The sequence below is a fragment of the Pristiophorus japonicus genome, chromosome 1 (genome assembly GCF_044704955.1).
Source record: "Pristiophorus japonicus isolate sPriJap1 chromosome 1, sPriJap1.hap1, whole genome shotgun sequence".
Lineage (NCBI taxonomy): Eukaryota > Metazoa > Chordata > Chondrichthyes > Pristiophoridae > Pristiophorus > Pristiophorus japonicus.
In genome coordinates this window covers 85309693-85335984 of record NC_091977.1, presented here as the reverse complement: position 1 = coordinate 85335984, position 26292 = coordinate 85309693, and the positions used below count along the sequence as shown (strand labels likewise).

The window sequence follows — 26292 nt, the reverse complement described above, 5'->3', positions numbered from 1 at the left end:
AGGTTGTGAGATCAAACCCCAGTCTCGAACTTTCGCTGAAACACTAGTGCAGCACTGATGGAGTGCTGCATTGTTCAAAGTGCTGTTTTTCAGATGGAACATTGAACCAAAGTCCTGTCGGCTTGTTCAATGCATGTTGAAGATCCAGTTGTCACTAATCAAAGAAGAGCACAGATGTCTCCCACTGTTCTGACTAACATTCCCAACTCAACCAATACCAACAAGAATGAAATAATGGACCATTAATCTCATTGCTGTTCGTAGGATCTTGCTCTGTACAAAATGGCAGCAGCACTTGTCTCCATAACCGCAGTCCATGTAAGTGAAGTGCTTTGTGGCATTTCTGAAAGATGTGACAAGGTGCTATAAGTTCTTTCTAATTCACGTTTTCTGATGTGTTTCAGGTCTAATAAAACTCGAAATCTCACCAGCTGCAGAGAATCCCGCGTTCTGCATTACACCTGAACTGTTACCAGTGAAACCATATCCTGAAAACCGTAGCCGACCAATCAAAGAAATTCTAGAGTTCCCCTCTCGAGAAGTCTATGTTCCACATACCTCTTACAGGTGAGTGACCATGGTGCCTGTGTAAAATGCAAATCTGCCGAGCTTTTACATGAAGCTTGTAATTTTAAAGTTGCTTCCAAAAATGTCCTGATCAAATTTATTGTCACTCCTCTCATTTTACTGACCGTTGTAGTTTAAGATCATAAGAATGTAAGAAATAGGAGCAGGAGTAGGCCATATGGCCCCTCGAGCCTGCTCCACCATTCAATACGATCATGGCTAATCCGATCATGGACTCAGGTCCACCTCCCCGTCTGCTCCCCATAACCGCTTATTCCCTTATCGTTTAAGAAACTGTCTATTTCTGTCTTAAATTTATTCAATGTCCCAGCTTCCTCAGCTCTCAGAGGCAGTGAGTTCTACAGATCCACAACCGTCTGAGAGAAGAAATTTCTCCTCATCTCAGTTTTAAATGGGCGGCCCCTTATTCTAAGATTTTGCCCTCTAGTTCTAGTCTCCCCCATCAGTGGAAACATCCTCTCTGTACCCAGCTTGTCAAGCCCCCTCATAATCTTATATGTTTCGATAAGATCATTCTTCTGAATTACAATGAGTAGAGGCCCAACATACTCAACCTTTCCTCATAAGACAATCCCCTCATCTCCGGAATCAAGCTTGGTGAACCTTCTCTGAACTGCCTCCAAAGCAAGTATATCCTTTCGTAAATATGGAAACCAAAACTGTACACAGTATTCCAGGTGTGGCCTCACCAATACCCTGTACAACTGTAGCAAAACTTCCCTGCTATTACACTCCATCCCCTTCGTGATAAAGGCCAAAATTCCATTAACCTTCCTGATCATTTGCTGTACCTGCATACTGACCTTTTGTGTTTCTTGCACAAGTACCCCGAGGTCCCACTTTGCAATCTCTCTCCATTTAAATAATAACCTGCTCTTTGATTTTTTTTTCCCGCCAACGTGCATGTCCTCACATTTTCCAACATTATACTCCATCTGCCAAATGTTTGCCCACTCACTTAGCCTGTCTATGTCCATTTTCAGATTTTTTGTGTCCTCCTCACACATTGCTTTTCCTCCCATCTTTGTATCGTCAGCAAACTTGGCTACGTTACACTCGGTCCCTTCTTCCAAGTCATTAATATAGATTGTAAATAGTTGAGGTCCCAGCACTGATCCCTGCGGCACACCACTAGTTACTGATTGCCAACCCGAGAATGAACTATTTATCCTGACTCTCTGTTTTCTGTTTGTTGGCCAATCCTCTATCCATGCTAATATATTATCCCCAACCACGTGAACTTTTATCTTGTGCAGTAACCTTTTATGTGGCATCTTGTCAAATGCCTTCTGGAAATCCAAATACACCACATCCACTGGTTCCCCTTTATTCACCCTGCTCGTTACATCCTCAAAGAATTCCAGCAAATTTGTCAATTTCTGAGGTTGAAAGTATTTGGATAGCTTTGTTATTATGGTAACAGCTTAGCTGATTCTAAATCATTAATGCAATCACCTCAGGGCAGTGTTGCCCAAGAACTTTTAATCATTTTATAGATTATAAGCTTTGCTGTGTCTCAGTGCCTATAACACATGTATCAAGAATGGTTAGATATGAGTACAGGCAACTCTCGATTATCCGCACACGGATGCAACGGGAAACCATTGTAACGGCATTTAAAATTCCATGTGTGCGCGCGCTGCTGCAGCCGCTGTCTCTCGCAGCCGCCGCTGACGTCGGAGTCCTTTCGGCCCGAGAAGGCATCGGGCTGCTGACGTCGGAGTCCTTTCGGCCTGGGAAGGCATCGGGCTGCTGATGTCGGAGTCTTTTCGGCCCGGGAATGTATCGGCAGTGCGTTCGGAGTCCTTTCGGCACGGGAAGGCATCGGGCCGCTGACGTCAGTGTCCTTTCGGCCTGGGAAGGCAGCGCGCTCCGGAACCCCGGAACTAGACAATCTCCTCCTCGAGGCCACTTGCGTGCATGCTGGTAATGTCCATACTTAACTGCCTTGTTACTGTTTGTAGCTGATTGCACAGTATTTATCCATTGAAGTTTTAACTTTATAATGTCAACTCGCTCTAACGGAGAAATTGTTTACCCGGCATAGCCCAATCCCTGAGGGACCCAAATAATCGAGAGTTGCCTGTATATGAAAAACCCTGGCCCCGGCAGAAGGATTTTTAAAATTCTTGCCCTTCCCAATTTCGAAACCATTAGGTATTAGGTATGTGCACATAAAGGTTTGACCTGAAGAGGGAGTATTTGCTTTCTTTTTGCAGTAGCACTTTTGGAATCTTGGTGCTTGACATGATTGTTGTGGCAGCAAGCTGTTTACTTTCATCATCATAGGCAGTCCCTCGAAACGAGGATGACTGCTTCCACGCCAAAAAAGGATAAATTCACCAGTGTTTCAATGAAGGACCTAATATTTCAGGTCCTGAATTACATCCTGAAGGGTGGAAGATGCCTGTGCATGGATTTTTTTTAACGTGTGGTGGCCGTTGCACACCAGCCACCACACGGGCTTCACAGAGCTAGGTTTTGGTCCAGTGGCAAGGGTTAGCCAAGACGACTGGAGACCTGCTCTGCTGCACGGACCTAGTGCGCACACATATCGCAGTGTGGGCTGGCCCATGCTGCCCCTGGGCCCCTGGCCCCAAACTCACGTCTCTCCTGGGCCCCGATCACATCCCTCCACAGTCTCTCGCACTCCTGCTGTATCTGCCCATGCTCCAATCACTGACCTGGACCTTGATGACGTCACTCTTCACTGCCGTCCTCCTCCTGAACCAGCTCATGTTGCTCCCTGAAGTGGCATGCCTCCACACTATTCCCGAGCCGCCGCACCTCCGCTCATTTTATGGCCCCGACCTGCCGCTGGTGTTCTCACGCAGGTCAGGGCCTCCACACCATTCCCGAGCCGCCGCACCTCCGGTGGTAAACCGGAGCTGTTTACTTTACAAAACAGATAAAAAATGTGAGAAAGCATTGAACAAGAAAAGTGATTCACATAATTAACCTACGCACAATCCACACTCGCTGTTGAATGAGTCTGACAAAAAGGATATATTTCCCCACACCCGAGTTCAGCCATACTAATAAAATGTATGGCAGAGTATTATATAGAGGAATAAATAATGGCCTTAAGTACATATACTTAATTTATATTTATTATAAATGTGTTTATTGATTTGTTTGCTATTTAATGCCAAAGTTAACACTTCATTTTAAATAAGTTAACACTTGTTTATATGTTCAGAGCTTTACCCTCGTGTCTCGATGTTCATCGCCATTACAATAACCTATGTTTTTCTGTGTGGTTGGATGGAGTCATTTACAAAAGTTTCTGCACTAGAGCAGTCAGGAAGGCAGATGTTTGGAAAGAGATCATGCACTCTGTTCGACAGAGTTATAACACTCCTGTATATTATCACGCAGTAAAAAGACAGTTTTTCCCCCTTCAATCACATGTCAGGTGGCACTATACCCTTGTTGAGCCGTATCATTCTGTAAAGCCTTTATTCTCAGCATGGAATTTTCTTAAAAATGCAGACATCAAATATATGAGTATAACTGGGATTATTCATCTCCTAGCACTGCTGACATTTCCAACACTACTGCAGTGAAGCAAAAGAAGCAGGCAATAATAAGTGTTATTATTTATAATGAGTTCAGCAATGCTTATTATTATAAATATATTCAGTGGCCCTGAAATCCGGTTCCTTCTTTACGCTGGCGCGCAACTCAATTAAAGAGAAAGGATGCACACTTACCTTTACTGCTGTGCCCACCAGAGATGCCAGTCCTGAGGCCTCCATTACAAATGGGTATGATTTGGTGGCCATTACAGAAACGTGGTTGCAGGGTGGTCAAGACTGGGAATTAAACATACAGGGGTATCTGACGATTCAGAAAGATAGACAAGAAGGGAAAGGAGGTGGGGTAGCTCTGTTAATAAAGGATGATATCAGGGCAGTTGTGAGAAATGATATTGGCTCTAATCAACAAAATGTTGAATCATTGTGGGTGGATATTAGAGATAGTAAGGGAAAAAAGTCTCTGGCGGGCGTAGTTTATAGGCCCGCAAATAATAACTTCACGGTGGGGTGGGCAATAATTAAGGGAATAATGGAGGCATGTGAAAAAGGAACGGCAGTAATCATGGGGGATTTTAACCTACATATCGATTGGTCAAATCAAATCGCACGGGGTAGCCTGGAGGAGGAATTCATAGAATGCATATGGGATTGTTTCTTAGAACAGTATGTTACAGAACCTACAAGGGAGCAAGCTATCTTAGATCTGGTCCTGTGTAATGAGACAGGAAAAATAAACGATCTCCTTGTAAAAGATCCTCTCGGAATGAGTGATCACAGTATGGTTGAATTTGTAATACAGATTGAGGGTGAGGAAGTAGTGTCTCAAACGAGCGTACTATGCTTAAACAAAGGGGACTACAGTGGGATGAGGGCAGAGTTGGCTAAAGTAGACTGGAAACACAGACTAAACGGTAGCACAATTGAGGAACAGTGGAGGACTTTTAAGGAGCTCTTTCATAGTGCGCAACAAAAATATATTCCAATGAAAAAGAAGGGCGGTAAGAGAAGGAACAACCAGCCGTGGATAATCAAGGAAATTAAGGAGAGTATCAAATTAAAAACCAATGCGTATAAGGTGGCCAAGGTTAGTGGGAAAATAGAAGATTGGGAAAATTTTAAACGACAGCAAAGAAAGACTAAGAAAGCAATAAAGAAAGGAAAGATAGATTACGAAGGTAAACTTGCACAAAACATAAAAACGGATAGTCAAAGCTTTTACAGATATATAAAACGGAAAAGAGTGACTAAAGTAAATGTTGGTCCCTTAGAAGATGAGAAGGGGGATTTAGTAATGGGAAATGTGGAAATGGCTGAGACCTTAAACAATTATTTTGCTTCTGTCTTCACAGTGGAAGACACAGAGACCATGCCAGAAATTGCTGGTCATAGGAATGTGGGAAGGGAGGACCTGGAGACAATCACTATCACTAGGGGGGTAGTGCTGGACAGGCTAATGGGACTCAAGGTCGACAAGTCCCCTGGTCCTGATGAAATGCATCCCAGGGTATTAAAAGAGATGGCAGAAGTTATAGCAGATGCATTCGTTATAATCTACCAAAATTCTCTGGACTCTGGGGAGGTACCAGCGGATTGGAAAGCAGCTAATGTAACGTCTCTGTTTAAAAAAGGGGACAGACAAAAGGCAGGTAACTATAGGCCGGTTAGTTTAACATTTGTAGTGGGGAAAATGTTTGAAACTATCATGAAGGAAGAAATAGCGGGACATCTAGATAGGAATAGTGAAATCAAGCAGACGCAGCATGGATTCATGAAGGGGAAATCATGTTTAACTAATTTACTGGAATTCTTTGAGGATATAACGAGCATGGTGGATAGAGGTGTACCGATGGATGTGGTGTATTTAGATTTCCAAAAGGCATTCGATAAGGTGCCACACAACAGGTTACTGCAGAAGATACAAAAGGTTACTGCAGAAGATAAAGGTACGCGGGGTCAGTGGAAATGTATTAGCATGGATAGAGAATTGGCTGGCTAACAGAAAGCAGAGAGTCGGGATAAATGGATCCTTTTCGGGTTGGAAATCGGTGGTTAGTGGTGTGCCACAGGAATCGGTGCTGGGACCACAACTGTTTACAATATACATAGATGACCTGGAAGAGGGGACAGAGTGTAGTGTTACAAAATTTGCAGATGACTACAAAGATTAGTGGGAAAGCAGGTTGTGTAGAGGACACAGAGAGGCCGCAAAGAGATTTAGATAGGTTAAGCGAATGGGCTAAGGTTTGGCAGATGGAATACAATGTCGGAAAGTGTGAGGTCATCCACCTTGGGAAAAAAACCAGAAAAAGGGAATATTATTTGATTGGGGAGAATTACAACATGCTGCGGTGCAGAGGGACCTGGGGGTCCTTGTGCATGAATCCCAAAAAGCTAGTTTGCAGGTGCAGCAGGTAATCAGGAAGGCGAATGGAATGTTGGCCTTCATTGCGAGAGGGATGGAGTACAAAAGCAGGGAGGTCCTTCTGCACACCTGGAGTACTGTGTGCAGTTTTGGTCACCTTACTTAAGGAAGGATGTACTAGATTTGGAGGGGGTACAGAGACGATTCACTCGGCTGATTCCAGAGATGAGGGGGTTACCTTATGATGATAGATTGAGTAGACTGGGTCTTTACTCGTTGGAGTTCAGAAGGATGAGGGGTGATCTTATAGAAACATTTAAAATAATGAAAGGGATAGACAAGATAGAGGCAGAGAGGTTGTTTCCACTGGTCGGGGAGACTTGAACTAGGGGGCACAGCCTCAAAATACGGGGGAGCCAATTTAAAACCAAGTTGAGAAGGAATTTCTTCTCCCAGAGGGTTGTGAATCTGTGGAATTCTCTGCCCAAGGAAGTAGTTGAGGCTAGCTCATTGAATGTATTCAAGTCACAGATAGATAGATTTTTAACCAATAAGGGAATTAAGGGTTATGGGGAGCGGGCGAGTAAGTGGAGCTGAGTCCACGGCCAGATCAGCCATGATCTTGTTGAATGGCGGAGCAGTCTCGAGGGGCTAGATGGCCGACTCCTGTTCCTAATTCTTATGTTCTTATGTTCTCTCCCTGCGCATCAGAGCGTGTGCACGTCTGGATAGACCTGGAGCTGAAGTCATATGCACTGGGCAGCCAATCCAGCTGCCCAATATTTTCTCATTCATCATAATAGGAACTCCGTAAATAAGAGTTCAAGCCAGAACTTGACAGATCGGAAAAGCTGGTTTTCAGTGCAATGCCCACCGAAAACTGGCTTTTGCGATGCATTCCCAGGGAGGCCGGGATTTCAGGGCCATTATCCTCATTAGCAGATTCTCATAATATCCAAACCACTTACACACCACTGTTACACATTCCCTACTATTATTATTTCCCTGTGTACTGAACATGTACTATAATACAACTCTAGCATCAAGACCATTTTTTTTAAAGGACCTACCAATTCTTCATTTTCTCATGGTGACAGTAGGTGTTCCACCATTCAGTGCTACTGGCTCCACAAAAGACATCCTCAAGCTAAGCAGCACACATGCAATGTCTCCTCTAACCTGCAGTCTAAGTGCGTAGTCCCTTTAAATTTAAATACAAAAGCAAAATACTGTGAATGCTGGAATCTGAAATAAAAACAGAAAATGCTGAAAATCTCAGCAAGTCAAACCGCATCTGTGGAGAGAAACAGAGTTAATGTTTTAGGTCCGTGACCCTTCGTCAGACCAGAAATGTTAACTCTGTTTCTCTCTACAGATGTTGCTTGACCTGCTGAGATTTTCTGATTTTAGTCCCATTAAATTTGCTGGGCTGTGCGGCTGCGTATGCACAGTATCTTCCAGTGGCGAATGCTGCTGAGCGGCTTGCGTGGAACCTCCCGATTAGTACTCGGCCACACACCATAGGGGGATTTTTGCACTGATATGATTGCTGATTCACAGGCAAACAATAGTAATCTGCCTGAAACTGGGCAGGGACAATGGGTAGAAATTTGACTTGGCGGTAACACAAAACAGCTGATAATAAAATCGACAAACACGTTACACTCCGCCGGACTCGCTTTTCCATTGGAAGATGAAGCCACACCATACTTAATGCTGGCAGTTATTGTAATGAAGACCTGTTTTTCACACTACTATATTGGTATCAGTGATTCGTTTTGAGTCCAAAGTTATTGCCGGTACTACTAACTCCAATTAACATGTTCATGTGACATTCTTTTATCTGCCATTTTTATAGATGTGTTAATTTGTTTAAAATTAATTGGTTAATTTCTGCATTAAATAGCAAACAAAGCAATATTGTACAAATACATTTTTGTCATTCATTCATGGGATGTGGGCGTTGCTGTTGCCCATCCTAATTGCCCTTGAGAAGCTGGCATTGCGCTGTCTTCCTGAACCGCTGCAGTCCGTGTGGTGAAGGTACTCCCACAGTGCTGTTTGGGAGTGAGTTCCAGGATTTTGCCTGGAAGGAACAGCAATATATTTCCAAGTCAGGATAGCGTCTAACTTAGAGGGGAACGTGCTCCCATGCACCTGCTGCCCTTGTCCTTCTAGGTGGTAGAGGCCGTGGGTTTGGGAGGCGTTGTCACAGAAGCTTTGGCCAGTTGCTGCAGTGCATCTTATAGATGGTACTCACTGCAGCCATGGTGCACTGGTGGTGGGGGGAGTGAATGTTTAAGTTGGTGGTTGGGTGCCAATTAAGTGGGCTGCTTTGTCCTGGATGGTGTTGAGGTTCTTGAGTGTTGTTGGAGCTGCATTCATCCAGGCAAGTGGAGAGTATTCTGACTTATGCCGTACAGATGGTGAAAAGACTTTGGGGAGTCATGAGGTGAAACACTCGCCACAGAATACCTGCCCTTATAGCCACAGTATTTATGTGGCCTGTCCAGTTAAGTTTCTGGCCAATGGTGACCCCCAGCATGTTGATGAAGGGGGATTCAGCAACGGTAATGTCATTGAATAACATGGGGAGGTGGTTTGACTCTCTCTTGTTGGTGGTAATCATTGCCTGAAACGTGTGTGTTGTTACTTGCCACTTATCAGCCCAGCCTGAATGTTGCCCAGGTCTTGCTGCATGCAGGCATGGATTGCTTCATTATCTGAGGAGTTGTGAATGGAACTGAACACTGTGCAATCATCACCAAACATCCCTTTTTCTCACCTTATGCTGGAGGGAAGGTCATTGATGAAGCAGCTGAATATGGTTGGGCATAGGATCCTGAGGAACTCCTGCAGCTATGTCCTGGGGCTGAGACAATTGGCCTCCAACAACCATCTTCCTTTGTGCTAGGTATGACTTCAGCTCGTAGATAGTTTTTCTCTTGATTCCCATTGACTTCAATTTTACTAGGGCTCTTTGATGCCACACTCAGTCAAGAGCAGTCATACTCACCTCACCTCTGGAATTCAGCTCTTTTGTCCATATTTGGACCAAAGCTGTAATGAAACCTGGAAGTGAATGGTCCTGGTGAAATCTAAACTGAGTATCGGTGAACAGGTTATTGGTGGTAAGTACTGCTTGATAGCACTATTGACAACATCTTTCATCACTTTGCTGATGATTGAGACTGATGGGGCAGTAATTGGCCAGATTGGATTTTTCCTGCTTTTTGTGGACAGGACCTACTTGGGCAATTTTCACTGTGTCTGGTAGATGTCAGTGTTGTAGCTGTACTGGAATAGCTTGACTAGAGACGCGACTAGTTCTGTAGCACTAGTTTGTAGCATGGCAGCCGGGATGTTGTCGGGGCCCATAGCCTTTGCTAGATCCAGTGTAGCCAACCATTTCTTGACATAGTGTGGAGTGAATTGAATTGACTGAAGACTGGTTCTGTGATGGTGGGGTCCTCAGGAGGAGGCCGAGATGGATCATCCACTGGGCACTTCTAGCTGAAGATGTTGCCTTGTCTTTTGTATTCATATGCTGGGCTCTGCCATTATTGTGGATGGGATTATTCATGAAGCATCCTCCTCCTGTTGGTTGGTTAATTGCCCACCAGCATTCACGATTGGATGTGGCAAGACTGCAGAGCCTTGATCTGATCTGTTGGTGGTGGGATTGCTTACCTCTGTCTGTAGCATGCTGCTTCTGCAGTTTAGCATATATGTAGTCCTGTGTTGTAGCTTCACCAGGTGAAGCCACTAATATCTGTAAAAGTAATTTCTCGGCTTAAAGAAGGATTAGTCATAATAGCAATTCACCTGACTACTGCTTCTGCTGGAGAAGGAGAAGGAAGAAACTGCATTTTAGAAAATAACTTGAAATGTGCGCTTAGATTTTAGTGTTGCTCCAGGTTCATTCCCAAAAAAGATAATGAGAACACAAGAGGCACACGTATCATTCTACTAGATGAACACAGCATTGTTAATTCTCCATTTTCTGCTTGGCTTATTGAGTTATATTCTCTCATTTCAATCCTTTTCAACCCCTCCTCGTCCAGGACTATGAAGTCAATTTGAAGTAGTATACACACACATTGTATATTTATAGAAAGTTTATTCAAAAGTGCTGGAAAATGCACCAGATAAATGTGTGAGGGTGGGTGGAGACATGTCCTTAGAAAATAAACCCAACAGACGATGTACATTATACACACTTCTAAAATGACTACTACACTTACTGCATGCAATAAAAATGCATAATGACTTCAGAAAGGTATGCATCTAAACTTCTGAAAACTTCAAAAATAAAATGGCAATACACTGAAAATGCAAGTTAACCTGTTGAGTGCTGGAGAGGTAAAGATATCGGCATTCAATATTTTTCCTTGTTATTTTGCCATTGTCAGGACAATGAAGACTACTCTTCTGGTCACATACATTTTTCACCTCCAATGTTCTGTCTTTCTGTCCTCAAGGCACTGAGTATGAATCCATGGGAGTTGGCCTCCCTTTGGTTGTTCATTATGTGTGAGCCAAGATAATGAATGATGACCAGTTATTCTACTGTGGGGGAATCACATCTAGCCCAAAACATGCCTCCCTCAACATCCACCTATATAATCAGGAATCACTGAATCTTTTTCACTCCCCTCCTCGTCCAGGACTATGACGCTATCTGTAGTGTCACCATCACAACCCTGCATGATATTTGGTATCTCTGTACTAATTAGGGATCATAAGAGCATAGAATCAAATGTGGAACCACCTTGGTCTGTGTTTTAATTCGACACTGAGTTGTTCCCTTACCAAGTGAACCATCAGGAGAGAACCACATTTTTAAAATTGCACATTTTTAAAAGGGGTTAACTTTAATTTGCTGAAATCGGCACAAATGGCCTCAAAATGGGGTCGGTCGACTGTTAAGGCCAATGATCTGCCCCCTGCCACTTTGAGGGGCCTACCACTGGCCGGCCAAAGCACCTGCCTGTTTAGGCGGAAGGCCCTGTGACATAAAGGGCTCCATTTGCCATTGTAAGATAGAATTGGTTGAAGCATGTGCCGTGCACTCTCTGACCAGTTTCATTGGCAATAAAACTGAAGAGACTTTGAAAGAGCAAGTGTTTAAAACTATTTTTTGAGGGCCAAAGAGCAATTGAAGTGCTCCTCTGGGCCCTACAAAAATAATCTGGGCCACTGCTGCCCTGGGCAGCTGCGCCCTCCCCCTCCCCAACACCCCTCCTGGACTTGCCTTGTCTGCTGGTTTTTGGGCTGCCTGATATTGCACTCGCCTGAATCTGGCGAGCTGTGTTGATGTGCCCTTTTGGCACTCGCAGCTCGCCGTTCCCATTTCAATGAGGCTGGGACCTTCAAATGACTCCAGCCTCCTCGCCCGCGGAATGGGCTCGCTGTGTCCATCAGCCGCCCCAAAGCTATAATCAATCCCTTCATAATTCAGTTATGGGAACTGTCCCCTGGATTTTCTCCACTGCATCAGGCACTCTAAAAGGCATCTTTGCCATTCCAATCCATTGGACTCTGTCTTATATAATCATTAAAATGTTTCAATGATAATAAATAAAGAAAAGGCACAACAACATATGATGTGAAACTTTGGCATTCTAGCCTAGTTGTGCTGATAATTGTAACAAAATAAAGCTATGGGAATGTAAACTTTAGTGCAGCTGCTTGTACGCGTCACAAGCTCACAAAAGTTCAGGATGTTTCCTTAGTTCATAACCCTCATTGGCCTGACCATTAGTAGTGTGGATTTAAAAGAATAGTAATTGCCTTTCCAAGTCTTCCAGAAAATTCCTTTCTTCCGATCTGACCTTCTATTGATTCTGGTTTTGAGATATTTCCCATTCAAACTTGCTTCCCCACACGCACTAAACCACCAGCCACCTACAAGAAGAAAGATCACATTCTAATTTCAGTTTGCATAAAACTTTCTGTCAAGTAACATTAGCACAAATATTTTTTCATCCAAATATTTAGGAACAAGTTTGAGATGTTTTTGAGTTGGATAGTTGTGTTTCTCACCCAAATCAGACATCCAAAAATAAAAATTGTTCAACTGAGGATTTCATAACTCCCTCTCAATCTATTAGATTATCAGCAAACTCTTAAACCTTTTCTCCCCGCCCCCACCCCCCCACCACATTACATCATTTAGGAATCACCTTGGAGAAATATTAAAATTCAAGTACATGATTAAAATTCATTTCCAAAATGAATTTCCAGCCCTCACATTTGCTGGCAGAAGGGGCAGTTAAGAGACTTGCTCCGAGGCCATTCTGAAACTTTCAGGAGTGTCCACGGTGATCTCATTTGCAACTATTGACAAAATTAATTAATTAAATAATGCTAGAGGAACAAGAATAACTGTGGGAGGGCTAGGACTAATAAGAGTCCAATACCTGTGAATGTGCAGAAACCCAATAGGTAGATTTAATTAAAGTTGTTCATATAACCCTTCTTGCTAGTTACAGAACATTTTTTTGCATAAAAATATTACATTTGTAACTCCTATCCCAGATTTTTTTAAATAACTGCTTAATTCTTAGGTTTTCAGTGAAGTGAATTTCCTGCATATTCCAGATTCTGCAGCTAAATATTTATCCTTTCTGTCTTCTACAAAAACTTGGGCCTACATATTAACTGCAGTTAGGTGATTGCATACATTGTCCCATAGGGAAAATAATGCTGCAGTTTACTATGTGGTAGCAGCTGTAATGGAATAGTGCAACTTAGCTTGAGTTAGAAGATCATGATAAAACATTTACCTGAATTTGATGTTTATGAACAACAACAACTTACAGCGCATTTAACGTAGTAAAACATCCCAAGGCGCCTAATAAGAGTGATATCATTAAAAAAACATTTTGGACCCCGAGCCACAGACAAAGATATCAGAACAGATGACCATAAGCTTGATCAAAGAGGTAGGTTTCAAGGGTCATCTTAAAAGAGGAGATTGAGATAGAGAGGCGGAGAGGTTTAGGGCGGGAAATCCAGAGCTTAGGGCCAAGGCAGCTGAAAGCACAGCCACCAATGGTGGAGCGGTTAAAGTTGGAGGTGCGCAACGGGCCAGAATTGAAAAAGCGCAGCGAGCTCGAAGGCTTGTACAGCTGGACGAGGCTACATAGAATAGGGAGGGTCAAGGCCATGCAGAGATTTGAAAACAAGGATGAGGATTTAAAAATTGAGGCATTTTTGGACCGGGAGCAGTGAAGGTCAGCAAGCACAGGGGTGATGGGTGAATGAGATTTGGAGCGAGTTAAGATACGGGCAGCAAAGCTTTGGATGAGAACAAGTTTATCTGGTGAAAGATATTAGGCAGGTCAGGAGAGCATTGAAATAGTGAAGTCTAGCGGTAACAAAGGCACGGATGAGGATTTTATCATCAAATAAGCTGAGGCAGGGTCGGAGTCAAGCGATGCTACGGAGGTGAAAGGAGGAATTCTTGGTGATGGAATGGATTTGTGGTCAGAAACTCATCTCGGGGTCAAACACAACACCAAGGTTGCGAATGACCTTGCTTTGCTTAAGGCAGTTGCCAGGGATGGAAGCAGTGGTCAGGGAACGGAAGTTGTGGCGGGGACCAAAGACAATGGTTTCAGTGGGCAATAAGGTGGCAGATAGAGTATAATGTGGGGAAGTATGAGGTTATTGACTTTGGTAGGAAGAATAGAAAAACAGAATATTTTTTAAATGGTGAAAAACTATTACATTTTTGTGTTCAGAGAGTTTTAGGTGGCCGACTACAAGAAACACGGCAAGTTAACATGCAGGTACAACAAGCAATTAGGAAGGCAAATGGCATGTTGATCTTTATTGCTAGAGGGTTGGAGTACAAGAGTCAAGAAGTCTTGTTACAATTGTACAGGGCCCTGGTGAGACCACACCTGGAGTATTGTGCACAGTTTTGGTCTCTTTATTTAAGGCATGCAATGAAGGTTCACTAGATTGTTTCCTGGCATGAGAGGGTTATCCTATGAGGAGAGATTGAGTAGAGTGAGCCTATACTCTCTAGAGTTTAGAAGAATGAGAGGTGATCTCATTGAAACATATTAGATTCTGAGGGGGATTGATAGGATAAATACTGAGAGATTGTTTCCCATGACTGGGGGCATAGAACTAGGTGTTTTAGTCGAAGATCAGCCATGATCTTATTGAATGGTGGAGCAGGCTCGAGGGGCCATATGGCCTACTCATGCTCCTACTTCTTATGTTCTTATGTTCCCAATATTTAGTTGGAGGAAATTTCTGCTCATCCAATATTGGGTGTCAGACAAGCAATATGACAAATCAGACAGAGGAAGGGTCCAAAGAGGTGGTGGTGAGATAGACCTGAACATCGTCGACATACATGTAGAACCTGCCATTGTGTTTTCGAATGATATCGCCGAGGGGATACCATGTAGATGAGAAATAGAAGGGGGCCAAGGATAGGGATGAGGGGACTCCATAGGTAACTACTTCTCAACTCGGAATAATCAATTCAGTCCCTTGCATCCACAGTGGGTAGGAAGGACTTATTTCCTTCAGCAGAGGTCAATAACCAGGGGGCGAAGATTTAAAATAATTGGTAGAAGGATTAGAGGAGTTGAGGAGAACTTTTTTCACACAGAGGGTGGTGAGGGTCTGGAACTCTGAAAGGGTGGTAGAGGCAGGAACCCTCACCACATTTAAAAAGTACTTGGATGTGTACTTGAAGTGTCATAACCTACAGGGCTACGGACCAAGAGCTGGAAAATGGGATTAGGTTGGATAGCTCTTTTTTTTTTGTCGGCACAAACACGATGGACTGAGTGATCTCCTTCTGTGCCATAAATTTCTATGATTCTATGATAACCAGTTGATTGAACCAGTAGCAGCTTGTTGAGTCACTAAAGTGGTCAAAACTGGGATTGTTGCAGTCTGTATTACTCCCCGGGAGAGCACCAAACATGAAAACTGATAAACCAGAATTACCATTTTCACTAGTGCAAGAGATCATGGATGCAAAATGGAAGTCTCACAGGACAATATTCACATTTTATTAAATGAATTGGCTCAAAAAGCTTTGGCATGTTTTGCGTCACTGATGAAAATGTGTATCTATTTGGAGCCCTAACTATTCTGGGGAGTCATGTATTTATGTAACTGTGAACCAGTCACAACACAGGAATAGAATCTAGTTATGTCAGTGATATCTGGTAGATGCACAATGATCTTCTTAGGCACTCCCTCGGAGTCGAGGATGACTTGCTTCCACATTAATATGAGTTCTCAGGTGACTGATGAGTCCAATACTGGACCTACAGTCTCTGTCACAGGTGGGGCAGACGATGGTTGGAGGAACGAGTGGGTGGGGTGCTTGGGTTGTTGTACGCTCCTTCCACTGTTTGTGCTTGGCTTCCTGTACTCCCGGCAAAGAGACTCAAGGTGTTTGGTGCCTTCCTGGATGCTTCTCCTCCATTTTGAGCAGTCATGGACCAGGGATTCTCAGGTGTCGGTGGGGATCTTGCACTTTTTCAAGGAGGCTTTGAGGGTGTCCTTGAAGCGTTTCCTCTACCCACCTGGGGCTCGCTTGCTGTGTTGGAGCTCTGGGTAGAGCACTTGCTTTGGGAGTCTAGTATCGGGCATGCAGACAATGTGGCCCATCCATTGGAGCTGATCAAGCGCGGTCAATGCTTCGATGCTATGGATGTTGGCCTGAGCGAGAACATTGACGTTGGTGCGCCTATTCTGCCAATGGATTTGCAGGATCTTGCAGAGGTAGCGTTGGTGGTACTTCTCCAGTGCTTTGAGGAACCTGTTGTACATAGTCCATGTCTCTGAAGCATACAGGAGGATGGGTATCACTACTGCTCTGTAGACCAGGAGCTTGGTGCCGGGTTTGAGGTCCTGGTCTTGAAACACCCCCTTCATCAGGAGGCCGAAGGCTGCACTGGCACACTGAAGGCGGTGTTGTTCTTCGTTATCGACGTCTGCCCTTGTTGATAGTAGGCTCCCGAGGTATGGAAAATGGTCCACATTGTCCAAGGCCTCGTCATGGTTCTTGATAATTGGGGGGCAGTACTGTGTGGTGGGGGCTGATTGGCTGAGAACCTTTGTCTTATGGATATTTAGTGTAAGGCCCATACTCTCATATGCTTCGGCGAAGGTGTTGACAATGATTTGGAGTTCGACCTCCGAGTGTGCGCAAATGCAAACATCGTCTGCGTACTGTAATTCAATGACAGAGGATGGAACAACCTTGGATCTGGACTGGAGACGATGGAGGTTGACCAGTTTCCCGTTGGTTCTGTAGATTAGCTCCACTCCAGCAGGGAGTTTATTGAGGGTGAGATGGAGCAATGCAGCAGGGAAAATTGAGAAGAACGTTGGTGCGATGATGCAGCCTTGCTTGACCCCGGTCCGCACGTGTATTGGGTCTGTAGTGGATCCATTGGTCAGGATCATGGCTTGCATGTCATCGTGAAGTAGACAGAGGATCGTGACAAACTTTTGAGGGCAGCCAAATTTGAGGAGGACGCTCCATAATCCCTCCCGATTGACAGTGTTGAAGGCCTTTGTGAGGCCAAAGAAGGCCTTGTACAGAGGCTGGTGCTGCTCCCTGAATTTTTCTTAAATTGACGTGCGGTGAAGATCATGTCCATTGTGCCCCATAGTGAGTGGAATCCACATTGCGACACTGAAAAGAGCTCTTCAGCCACTAGGAGAAGGCGATTGAAGAGGATTCTTGTGATGACTTTCCCTGCGGTAGACAGCAGTGAAACTCCTCTGTAATTACCGCAATTGGACTTGTCACCTTTCTTGAAGATGGTCATGATTACAGCATCTCTGAGATCCCCTGGCATGCTCTCCTCCTTCCAAATAAGAGAAATGAGTTCATGGATTCGCACCAATAGTGCTTCTCCACCATGCTTTAATGCTTCAACGGGTATTTCATCTGCTCCTGAGGCCTTGTTGTTCTTCAGTTGTGAGATGGCCTTCTCAACCTCATGCCGGGCTAGGGTTGTGCTTCTTCTTCTTAGGCGGTGCCTCGAATTGAGGATGACTTGCTTCCACGCCAAAAAGGGATGAGTTTGATGAGTTCACAGGTGTTTCAATGAAAGACCTAATATTCCAGGTCCAGAACTGCATATTGAAGGGTGGAAAATGCCTGTGCGTGGATTTTTTTAACCGTGTGGTGGCGGTTGCACACCAGCCACTACACGGGCTTGACAGAGATTGGTCTTGGTCCAGTGGCAAGGATTACCCAAGACGACTGGAGACCAGCTCTGCTGCACGGACCTAGGTGCACACATATTACAGGGTGGGCTGGCCCGTGTTGCCCCTAGGCCCACACCTCTGCTGGACCCCGAACTCATGCCTCTCCTGGGCCCCGATCACATCGCTTTGCAATCTCTCGCCGCTCCTTCGCCCTGACCTCCAATCAGCAACCTGGATTTGGGTGGCATCCAATCCAGTCACCCTCTTCACTGCTGTCCCTTACAGAGATAGGGAGGGATGAATATGGAGGGATTTGAAAGAGGTGGCGACGGGTAGCATACTGCGAGATGGAGTCGAGGACACTCGCGTCGAAGACAGATCTTCGGAGCTCCTTCCAGCAGGCACTGACTGACTCTCTATTCTTAATGAGTGCCTCTCCGTTCTTGGCCCTCAGTGGGGTAGAGACTTGGGTGCTTGGCTAGGAGGTGGTCTTGACTGCGCTAAAGAATCCACGCACATCGTGGTCGTCAGCCAGTTGCTGAATCTCCTATGCTTTTTCCACTCACCATCTGTTCTTTAGGTCACAAATTTTACGTGGTATATACAATTATAACATGGTAGAGTAATACATGAGTTCAAGATCTAAAATTCAAATTCATTAATATTTATTGCATTGGCCCGATTTTGCTCTAATAATAACGATGAGGCTATCAGCGTTAGCGGTTATTACCAACTTCTGGCGTCACATGAACAGTGAAACGGGAAATCCAGAAGTTGCTGTCAGAGATACCCTGTTCCTCCACAGGATGTGCTGTTGCAGACCTCGCCGATAGACTCGGCACTGAAGTCACTATAATGGCGTGAACTTGTGGTACTTACCCACTAGTTCTGGACTAAAAAAGATGGCTGAATAGGTTAGGACTGGTGCATTTAGAAGTAAGTGATTTTTTAGCTCTGTAATAAGTGCCAATTACTGATGAACAACTTCTCTGGCTCTGAAAAATACATTTTTAAGTATGGAGTGTCAGTCCCTCAGAAGAAAATTAATGTTGCAGATTTTGTTTTAATGTAAGTTTTTCTGCCTATCTCTTTTATCCCTCTCCCTTAATTCTATCTGTATTTCCCGATCATTATTTCACTTTCAGTGCATGATGTAAAACTAATTTATATTTCCTGCGTTATACTTCCTGATTTGGACTCTGCGTGTCTCAGTGAGGATTCTTTAATCTGACTGGTCGAAGAGCTTTGCTGTTGCTTGCCCTGTTCACAGATGCCACATATCCCCTGTACAGGACACCATATTGAAACATGCACCAGATTAGTGGAAATCTACACTGATAAGCCTGCAAAATGTCTTTGGGCAACTGTCAGCGAGGTGACCGGTGAAAGCTGTTCCTTCGCCGCTGAACGCAAAATCCAGGTCAATATTCAATGAACAACTTGAGGCTTTGAAATACACACAACAAAAATCACTTTTACTTAGTATGTATTTTTTTTTGTCCACTAAAGCAATTAACAAGTCATACAATATTGAAATTTGGTGAGCTAACGATACTGAACAAGAAATTTTTTAAAAGCTTCCTTTTTCAGACTATATGATAGGTTTGCTCTGCCAGTATTAATCATCATGGACATAGATTTTGTTCTGTTTTATCAAGTTTTTATTGCACAATACTCCTGTGAAGCATCTTGAGACGTTTCACTAGGTTAAAGGTGCTATATAAATACAAGTTGCTGTTGTTGCTCATCTACTCAAATGTTTTCCCCTTTTCTACTTGCAATGGTAATTACAGGGGCACCAGGCACTTTCCATTTGTCACCAAAGTGGATACTCTATATATGTGTGCTTCCAGACAGTGTTGGCAGGCTATTCAGCCACAGAGAGCATCATTGCCAGATACAACCCGATCCTCACCCAATATCCATGTACATTTAGCTTTCTATCAGGAGTCATGGACTATGCTGTGAAGCAGGAGCCCTAGCTGCAATTTTGTCCCCCTCCCCAGCTCAGGGCATTGAGATCAATTGTAGAATCCTGGTTGCCACCAAGATTGAGATCAACTAACACAGATAAAAGAAAGACTTGCATTTATATAGCACTTTCTTGACCTCAGGACATCCCAAGCAGTTTATAGCCAATGACGTATTTTTGAATTGTAGTCATTGTAATTTGGGAAACAATGGGAATTGAACCTGTGAACCATCTAGTCAATATAGGTCAAAATCATACAAGACAATGCATCTGCTGATTGTAATTAATAGCAATGTACCTGAATGTTGCTTGGCACAGTTTATAACAGTGTGAAGATCATTGTCTCGATCACTGGTGGAAAACGGAAGCGCTTTACAGTCACTCATGGCAGACGAGAGATCTCCAGTCAAAACCTGACCGATTTGCAGGGTATAGTTGTTGTCCATGCCACCCAACCTAAACGTATACTCAATGTATCGTGTCTTATTCTTCCAATCCTCCAGTTCAATTCGCAAAAGATATTTGGCCTGATGAGCAATTTGATAGAAGCTTTCTAAACCTAACCAGAATTCACCTGAACACAAAAGAGACCAGTTGATTGAAAGGTGGAGGAAAAGTAAGGCTTTGTATCATACTTCATTTATATTATACAGATTTACTTTAAAAACACTTGGGGCTAGACTTTCGGCACATCATCGCCCATTTAGCGCCCATATAAGTGCTGAGATTCAGGCTATCAACCATATTTGCTGAAAAATGGAAACTAGCGCCCATTTAGCACCAGCGCAACTTTCGGCATACAGGAATGAGCTGCATCACCCAGCCTATTTTTTTTTAAATATGACGCCATCCTCGTGCAAGGCCCAGAATACTGTTTATAATGGAAACTAGTGTCTGATTATTGCCCAGATTATCGCCGAGCGCTACTTTCAGCAATTCGCCCATATACTGCCCAAATGATCTCTGGCCCAAAAAGACGCTCAAGGAAAGCTGTACTCACCTGACCTTAACTCAGCACTATGGACGCCATTTTGTAACTCGGAGGATCTTTAATAAAAGGCTGCATGAAGTTGTTGTCAGGAGAAGCAATTTGTGAGTGATTTTAAGGTCGTTTTTGACTCTTGCCAATCATTTAATCACATTTGTATTTGTTGAGCACAAATTAAGAAGAGAGATTAAGGGCATTTATAGTGATTTATATCTATGGGGCCTGTAATTTTTCAACCAGTATTGATGACTAATCACATGCTGCTGAATAGAGTTGGGAAAAGGTTTATTGAAGAGTATTATGTGCCCAATCAAAGAGGTGGCAGACTGCTCACGAGGAGGAGACGTTACACCCAACGCATTTACAGGGATAAGCGATCATACCTGGACTTGTCTGATAACACGTGCGTTAGAAGGCTGCAATTCGGAAAGGAGGTCATCAGTGAGATATGCCAGCTAATTAAGGGAGATCTGCAGAACTTCAGCACCATCAGTGCCGCACTGTCCATTGAGGTTAAGGTTACTGCAGCACTTTTCTTCTACGTATCAGGCTCCTTTCCGACCTCAGCTGGCAACATTTGCGGTATCTCTCAGCATGCCACACATTGCTCCATTCAACAGGTAACTGAAGCCCTTTACACAGGTAGGATGGACTTTATAAACTTTCCTATGACCAGGGAAGCACAGAGAGAGAGAGGACTTTGGGTTTCTCGAGAATAGCAAAGTTCCCCAAGGTACAGGGAGCAATAGATTGTACGCACATCGCCCTGCGAGCACCTTTACAGGATGCAGAGCTGTTTCGGAACCGAAAGGGATTCCACTCCCTGAATGTGCAGTTCGTTGTCGACCACAAGCAAATAATCATGGCAGTAAATGGAAATTTTCCAGGGAGCATCCATGATGTGCACATCTTGCGTCAGAGCACTGTCTTTGACTTGTTTAAGAGTCAGCCACAAGGTCACGGTTGGATTCTGGGGGGTAAAGGATATGGCCTTGCCAGCTGGCTCATGACCTCCTGCGGACGCCCCAGACAGAAGTCAAGAAGCGCTACAATTAAAGCCACATAGCCACACGCAATATCGTCGAAAAGATAATTGGAGTTCTGAAATGCCTGGACCACTCAGGAGACAATCTACAATACTACCCTGAGCAGGTCACTGAGTTCATTGTGGTGTGCTGCATGTTGCATAACCTAGCTGTCAGGAGAGGACAATAATTGCCAGCTGGGACTGCCGGTCCACCTCAGGAGAGAGGGGAGGAGGAAGAGGAGGATAAGGACCTCGGGGAGGACAATCAGCCTGGCGATGAACCCATGCACCCACACACCACTGGAAAAGCCCCATGGTAGTTACGCTGCTGAAAAACTCTTGCATCAGCAGCTCATAAATGAACGCTTTGCATGAAGTTACGTTGCTGACAGTTACAGTTGCGTTACATTTCATTCTTGCCTGGCCTGACCATTGTTTGTATTGTATTGATGTTACCCTTGTATTGATGTTATTAGCAGACACTTCACAACAATTGTAAACTTAAATAAAAATTTTTAATAAATTAACAGCTACTTTAAAAAAATTTTTAACAAACATATAACACCCACAACCCCCAACAGTGAACAACATTTTTAACATAACAATGTAATAAGAATACTCTTCCACCATCCCCAACGGTCAACATTCAACAATTTTTTTTAACAACAACAAAACAATAAATACACCCCCACCCCCGTACCTGTGGCCACGCTTCTCTCCTGTACCTTGACCCCCCCTTGTTGTTAACCCCCTTTAGTTTGCCACATAATCCCTGAGTAACGGGACAAAGACGTCTTGCAGCAGAGCACTTCAAGGACTACTGCTGTGGGGCGGGGGCGGGCGGGGTGATGTCGTCAGAATGACCTCAGTGGATTGAGGGGAAGACGTTTGCAAAGAAACATCTTCCGAGTCAGAAGGAAGTTCTTCCTCCAGTCTCTCATCTGTCATGCTGGTTGATGGTACGGCACCTTGGGGTGCAGTGCCGTATCCCAAAAGTATCGCGTGCCGCAAGGCATCGACAGAATCGGTCGTTCGCCCCATTGCCACAACTATCCACCCCATGCCCTCCGTTATTCTGGCAGACAGTGTGGCAATGATGCCGGCCAACCCACCAAGCGCCTGGAGGAGCTCTCGACCTATGTCGATGCTCGCGCTTGACAGTGACACCATGTCCTCGTTGACATCAGCCCGTCGCAGCGCGTGTCTACCTCGCCGACTCAATCTCCGCTGGGTCGGCGTGGGCACTGCATGATTTGGAGTGGCCTGCTGCAAGCTGCTTGGCCCCACTACTTCATCCATTGAGGATGACGTGACCACAGATACCACAGCTGACACTTCTGGCTCAGAATTGTCCTCTTCCTCCTCGGTTTACTGTTCATCACCCATGGTACTGGTGGTACTGGTGTTACTCCAGGGACTCCCATTGCGCCTGGGGAGCTGGAAAACATAATTGAGGTTAGTAGAAGAGAAGGGGAGACATGAGAATGCTTGCGCTGCGCACGCATATGTACAAGGAGGAACACTACTGCAATAAATGTGAATGAGAGACGTTACATATGATTAACATGAGAGTACAAAAGAGGACAGAAACTGCATGCATAACATTACATCATTCATATATTATAATCAAATGCCATTAAATTAATTTAAATTACCATTGGTTTACCACTGCTTTACACATTACTCATGTGGCGCAACAACGGAATCTGCACCACCACGGGTGGCAGAACAATTATGGGTGCCCACTAAGGCTGCGGCACATTCCTCGAGATCGGTTAGAGGGTACAGCTCAGCAGGCTATCCTCCTGTCCGCCTCTGCTCTGCATGATTCTTAGATATCTTCCTCTGCAAACGTGACAAGAGCATGGCATAAGCTAATTGCCCAGGTACTATTACGGAAACACAACAGATATTGTAATCCACAATTAATCAGCCCACATGCTATTCATTGTTAAAGTTAATGCTATATGCTAATACGGTTTGTATCCAATGGATGCATGGTTATAACATCTACATTCAGAGAAAATATTTAATAAGATCATGTTTAGGAACTAATGCTTGACACCAAACATCTTGCGTACAATCTCCAGGAAAGGCCCCATCCTCGGAGTGTGCCATTCAACGCCTGAGGGGAGGGAGGCGGTTTATTTGAATCAATGGAGGTCCCCCGTTGTGGGGGGGAATTAGGACCGCTGGTGAGCTTGGCAATGACAGGACTGTAATGGGAGGGGGCACCGTGCCCATGGGCTGTGCTCGGAGATCTCTGTGTGGCCGGAGCTAATGTCCCAAAGTGTCGCAGGGCAGATAGTGAGCCAAGGCAGCTCTCCCCCAGTCCAGGCTGGGTCATTGTGTGACTGATAGCAGCCGGAGAGACTCACACATTCTGGGTAAAGCTGACTGGCCCCTCAGTGCTTAGTCATGCCCCATCCACCAACGTAACCAAAAAGGAGGCATTGCCAAAGATTTGCTCACAGCACACAAGCAGCGATATAATTTAATAATTCTCCTTCTAAACTAAAGTGGTAGAAATGCCGAATGTTTGTGGTCTGTCTGTTTCCAGTCATTCCTTTGGTCACAATTTTTGATCAAAGCCTTTAAATAATAATTAATACTGTTGATTAAATTTAAGGCATCTCAGCAAGATTCGACTTCAAGGGTGCAGGTTCCAACCCCAGTCCAAATCTTAGCAGGGAAGCTACCCAAGATTACCCAGCTTAATTACAATCTGGCACATTTACATTCTAATTAATGAGTCAGTGCATCATTACAATTTTAAATGTAATAATTTAATACTTACTCTTGCCAATGCAACAAGATTGTTCCATCGCTTGCGGCACTGGTCTTCACGCCTATCGTGGGCCACCGATGATACGAGGGCGGCGATATCGCCCCATATATTTTGATAAATCCGGGGTGGAGGTTTCCCACGCCCACCCCGGGTTAATTGGCCCCACCAATTCTCCACCTCATTAACTAAGGCCTCATTAGTCTCATCTGAAAAGGCTTTTGCCCTTCTTCTCCCTGAAGCCTCCTGCATACTATCTCCCGAATTTTCTTGCAATATCTTGAGCACTTCTTCAAAAATCAACTTCCCTCAAAACCTTCCTCTTCTCTCTCCCTATCTTTGCCTTCTGAGCATGCGCAGATGACTCTTGACCTCCCGAATCGCAGGAAAGGTTCTTTGCTAAAAAAAAGCACGCATGCGCAGAACGGCCGTTACTATGCACGCCAGCCTTGCACAACTGAATACATTGCTAAGGCCCATTTCACATCGCTATAGCTATCGCCCAAGTTAAAAAGGTGAAACTAGGAGTTTTTAAAATGGGCAATATTCCAGTGATCCTGAAAAATAAAAAAAGCACTAAGGCTGGAAATATCGCCCATTTTGGGGTGATAGCGATCATAGTGGACAGTCTAGCCCATAGTACAAATAAAAAAGGCAGGAACAATCTGCTCTGAAAACTCAAGTTTAAATCAGTCCTGTTAGAAAGGTCAGCGCATGCAATATTAACTGCAGTGCAAGCTTTTTCATTGTGGCCTTGGAGTTTGGTGAATTACTGAAAATAAGATTTAAAAAAATAGAAGACAGTCTTCTATAATTTTTTTAGAACTTAGTTCTGTGGACACCAAGAGCTAAAAATTTGCCTACTATATCGCAGATGATGACTATTTCTATTACATTAATTAATATTAAACAATGTTAGAAACAAAAAAGTTGATTAATTCTGGTTCATTTTATTTTAGCTCAATGTAATTTAGTAGTAAAAATAAATTAAGTATATCTTTTCTCCCTGACTGTTGATCAATAATTGGAAAATGGTGCAGATGGAGTAATATATCCTGTGACAGATTCTTACCATGAAGTTCCCCAAATCCAGTTTTATAATCCAACCACAGCCGATCAAAATCCACAGAGCCATTAAATCTCCGCTGAATCACAGTCCAACCAGAGTCTGTATGAGAGCACAGGAGAGATTGGATTAATTTGAGACAAGACATGCAAGATAATTGTTCACAGCAGCTCTTTGAAGATAATGCTCATTAATGTGGCTTTAGAAGAAACTATCAACAAAGTGCTCTGCGTATTTTACATTTGGGAGGGCAAACTAATCCCCATTAATGATGCCTTTTCCTTAATTACATTGACATTCTTTTCTTCAATTAGTTGTATTTAAGAATTGTAACACGTGATGAAACCAAATACAGCTACTAAGAGCTTTTGTGTAAAAGCTTTGCGGATGCGGAATAAAACTGTTCAAACTGACCTGCAGTCATTTGGCAATATGTTTGAAATAGCTGGGATCCTTTTGGCTGAATGCTATAAACGCCACTAGTTCTTTCCCCCCTCTTGAAAATCTGGTAACAGTCAGCTGGAAGATATGAAGAGTCAACTTCAAATGATATAGTTGAATCACATCTGTTGAATAGCATTTCCTCAACTTTAAACACATTGAATCAATCAAGACTTTTTGATTGAAATACTCCCCAAAGACAAATTAAGTTAAGAACCATAGCAAATAGTTTGAAGATTTTTTTGTGCCATTATTTATCTCTAGTGGCAAACTCATATAGGGCAACACAGTATTAGGATATGACGGTCCATACTGCAGC

General features: G+C 43.9%; 2 protein-coding genes across 8 annotated transcripts in view; one reads left to right on the top strand and one right to left on the bottom strand.

The window, feature by feature from the left end:
• dock8 (dedicator of cytokinesis 8) overlaps positions 1-26292 on the top strand; it is a 464486-nt gene that overhangs the window by 257846 nt on the left and 180348 nt on the right. For all 7 annotated transcript variants that reach the window (XM_070881523.1, XM_070881482.1, XM_070881473.1 and 4 more), the window contains one exon: positions 405-567. In XM_070881523.1, coding sequence (XP_070737624.1) covers positions 405-567 — 163 coding nt within the window. The remainder of the gene's footprint in view (positions 1-404; positions 568-26292) is intronic.
• On the bottom strand, positions 3356-26112 carry LOC139261088 (angiopoietin-related protein 4-like). Its single transcript, XM_070877056.1, has 6 exons — positions 25947-26112; positions 25539-25634; positions 19965-20240; positions 12233-12396; positions 10180-10261; positions 3356-3483 (listed from the first exon to the last, which is right to left on the bottom strand). Exons 1-6 carry the CDS (start codon positions 26110-26112, stop codon positions 3356-3358), a joined length of 912 nt encoding a protein of 303 aa, XP_070733157.1.

What these genes read in the sequence shown, in the direction of transcription:
- LOC139261088 (XM_070877056.1), bottom strand. Translation starts at nt 26,112, where the DNA reads ATGCTATTCAACAGATGTGATTCAACTATATCATTTGAAGTTGACTCT. An exon ending in TGGATTTGGGGAACTTCATG is followed by an intron (nt 20,241 to 25,538) that starts GTAAGAATCTGT and finishes TTTTGTGTTCAG; the next exon opens with GTGAATTCTGGTTAGGTTTA. An exon ending in CTGTGCCAAGCAACATTCAG is followed by an intron (nt 12,397 to 19,964) that starts GTACATTGCTAT and finishes TTCTTCTTGTAG; the next exon opens with GTGGCTGGTGGTTTAGTGCG.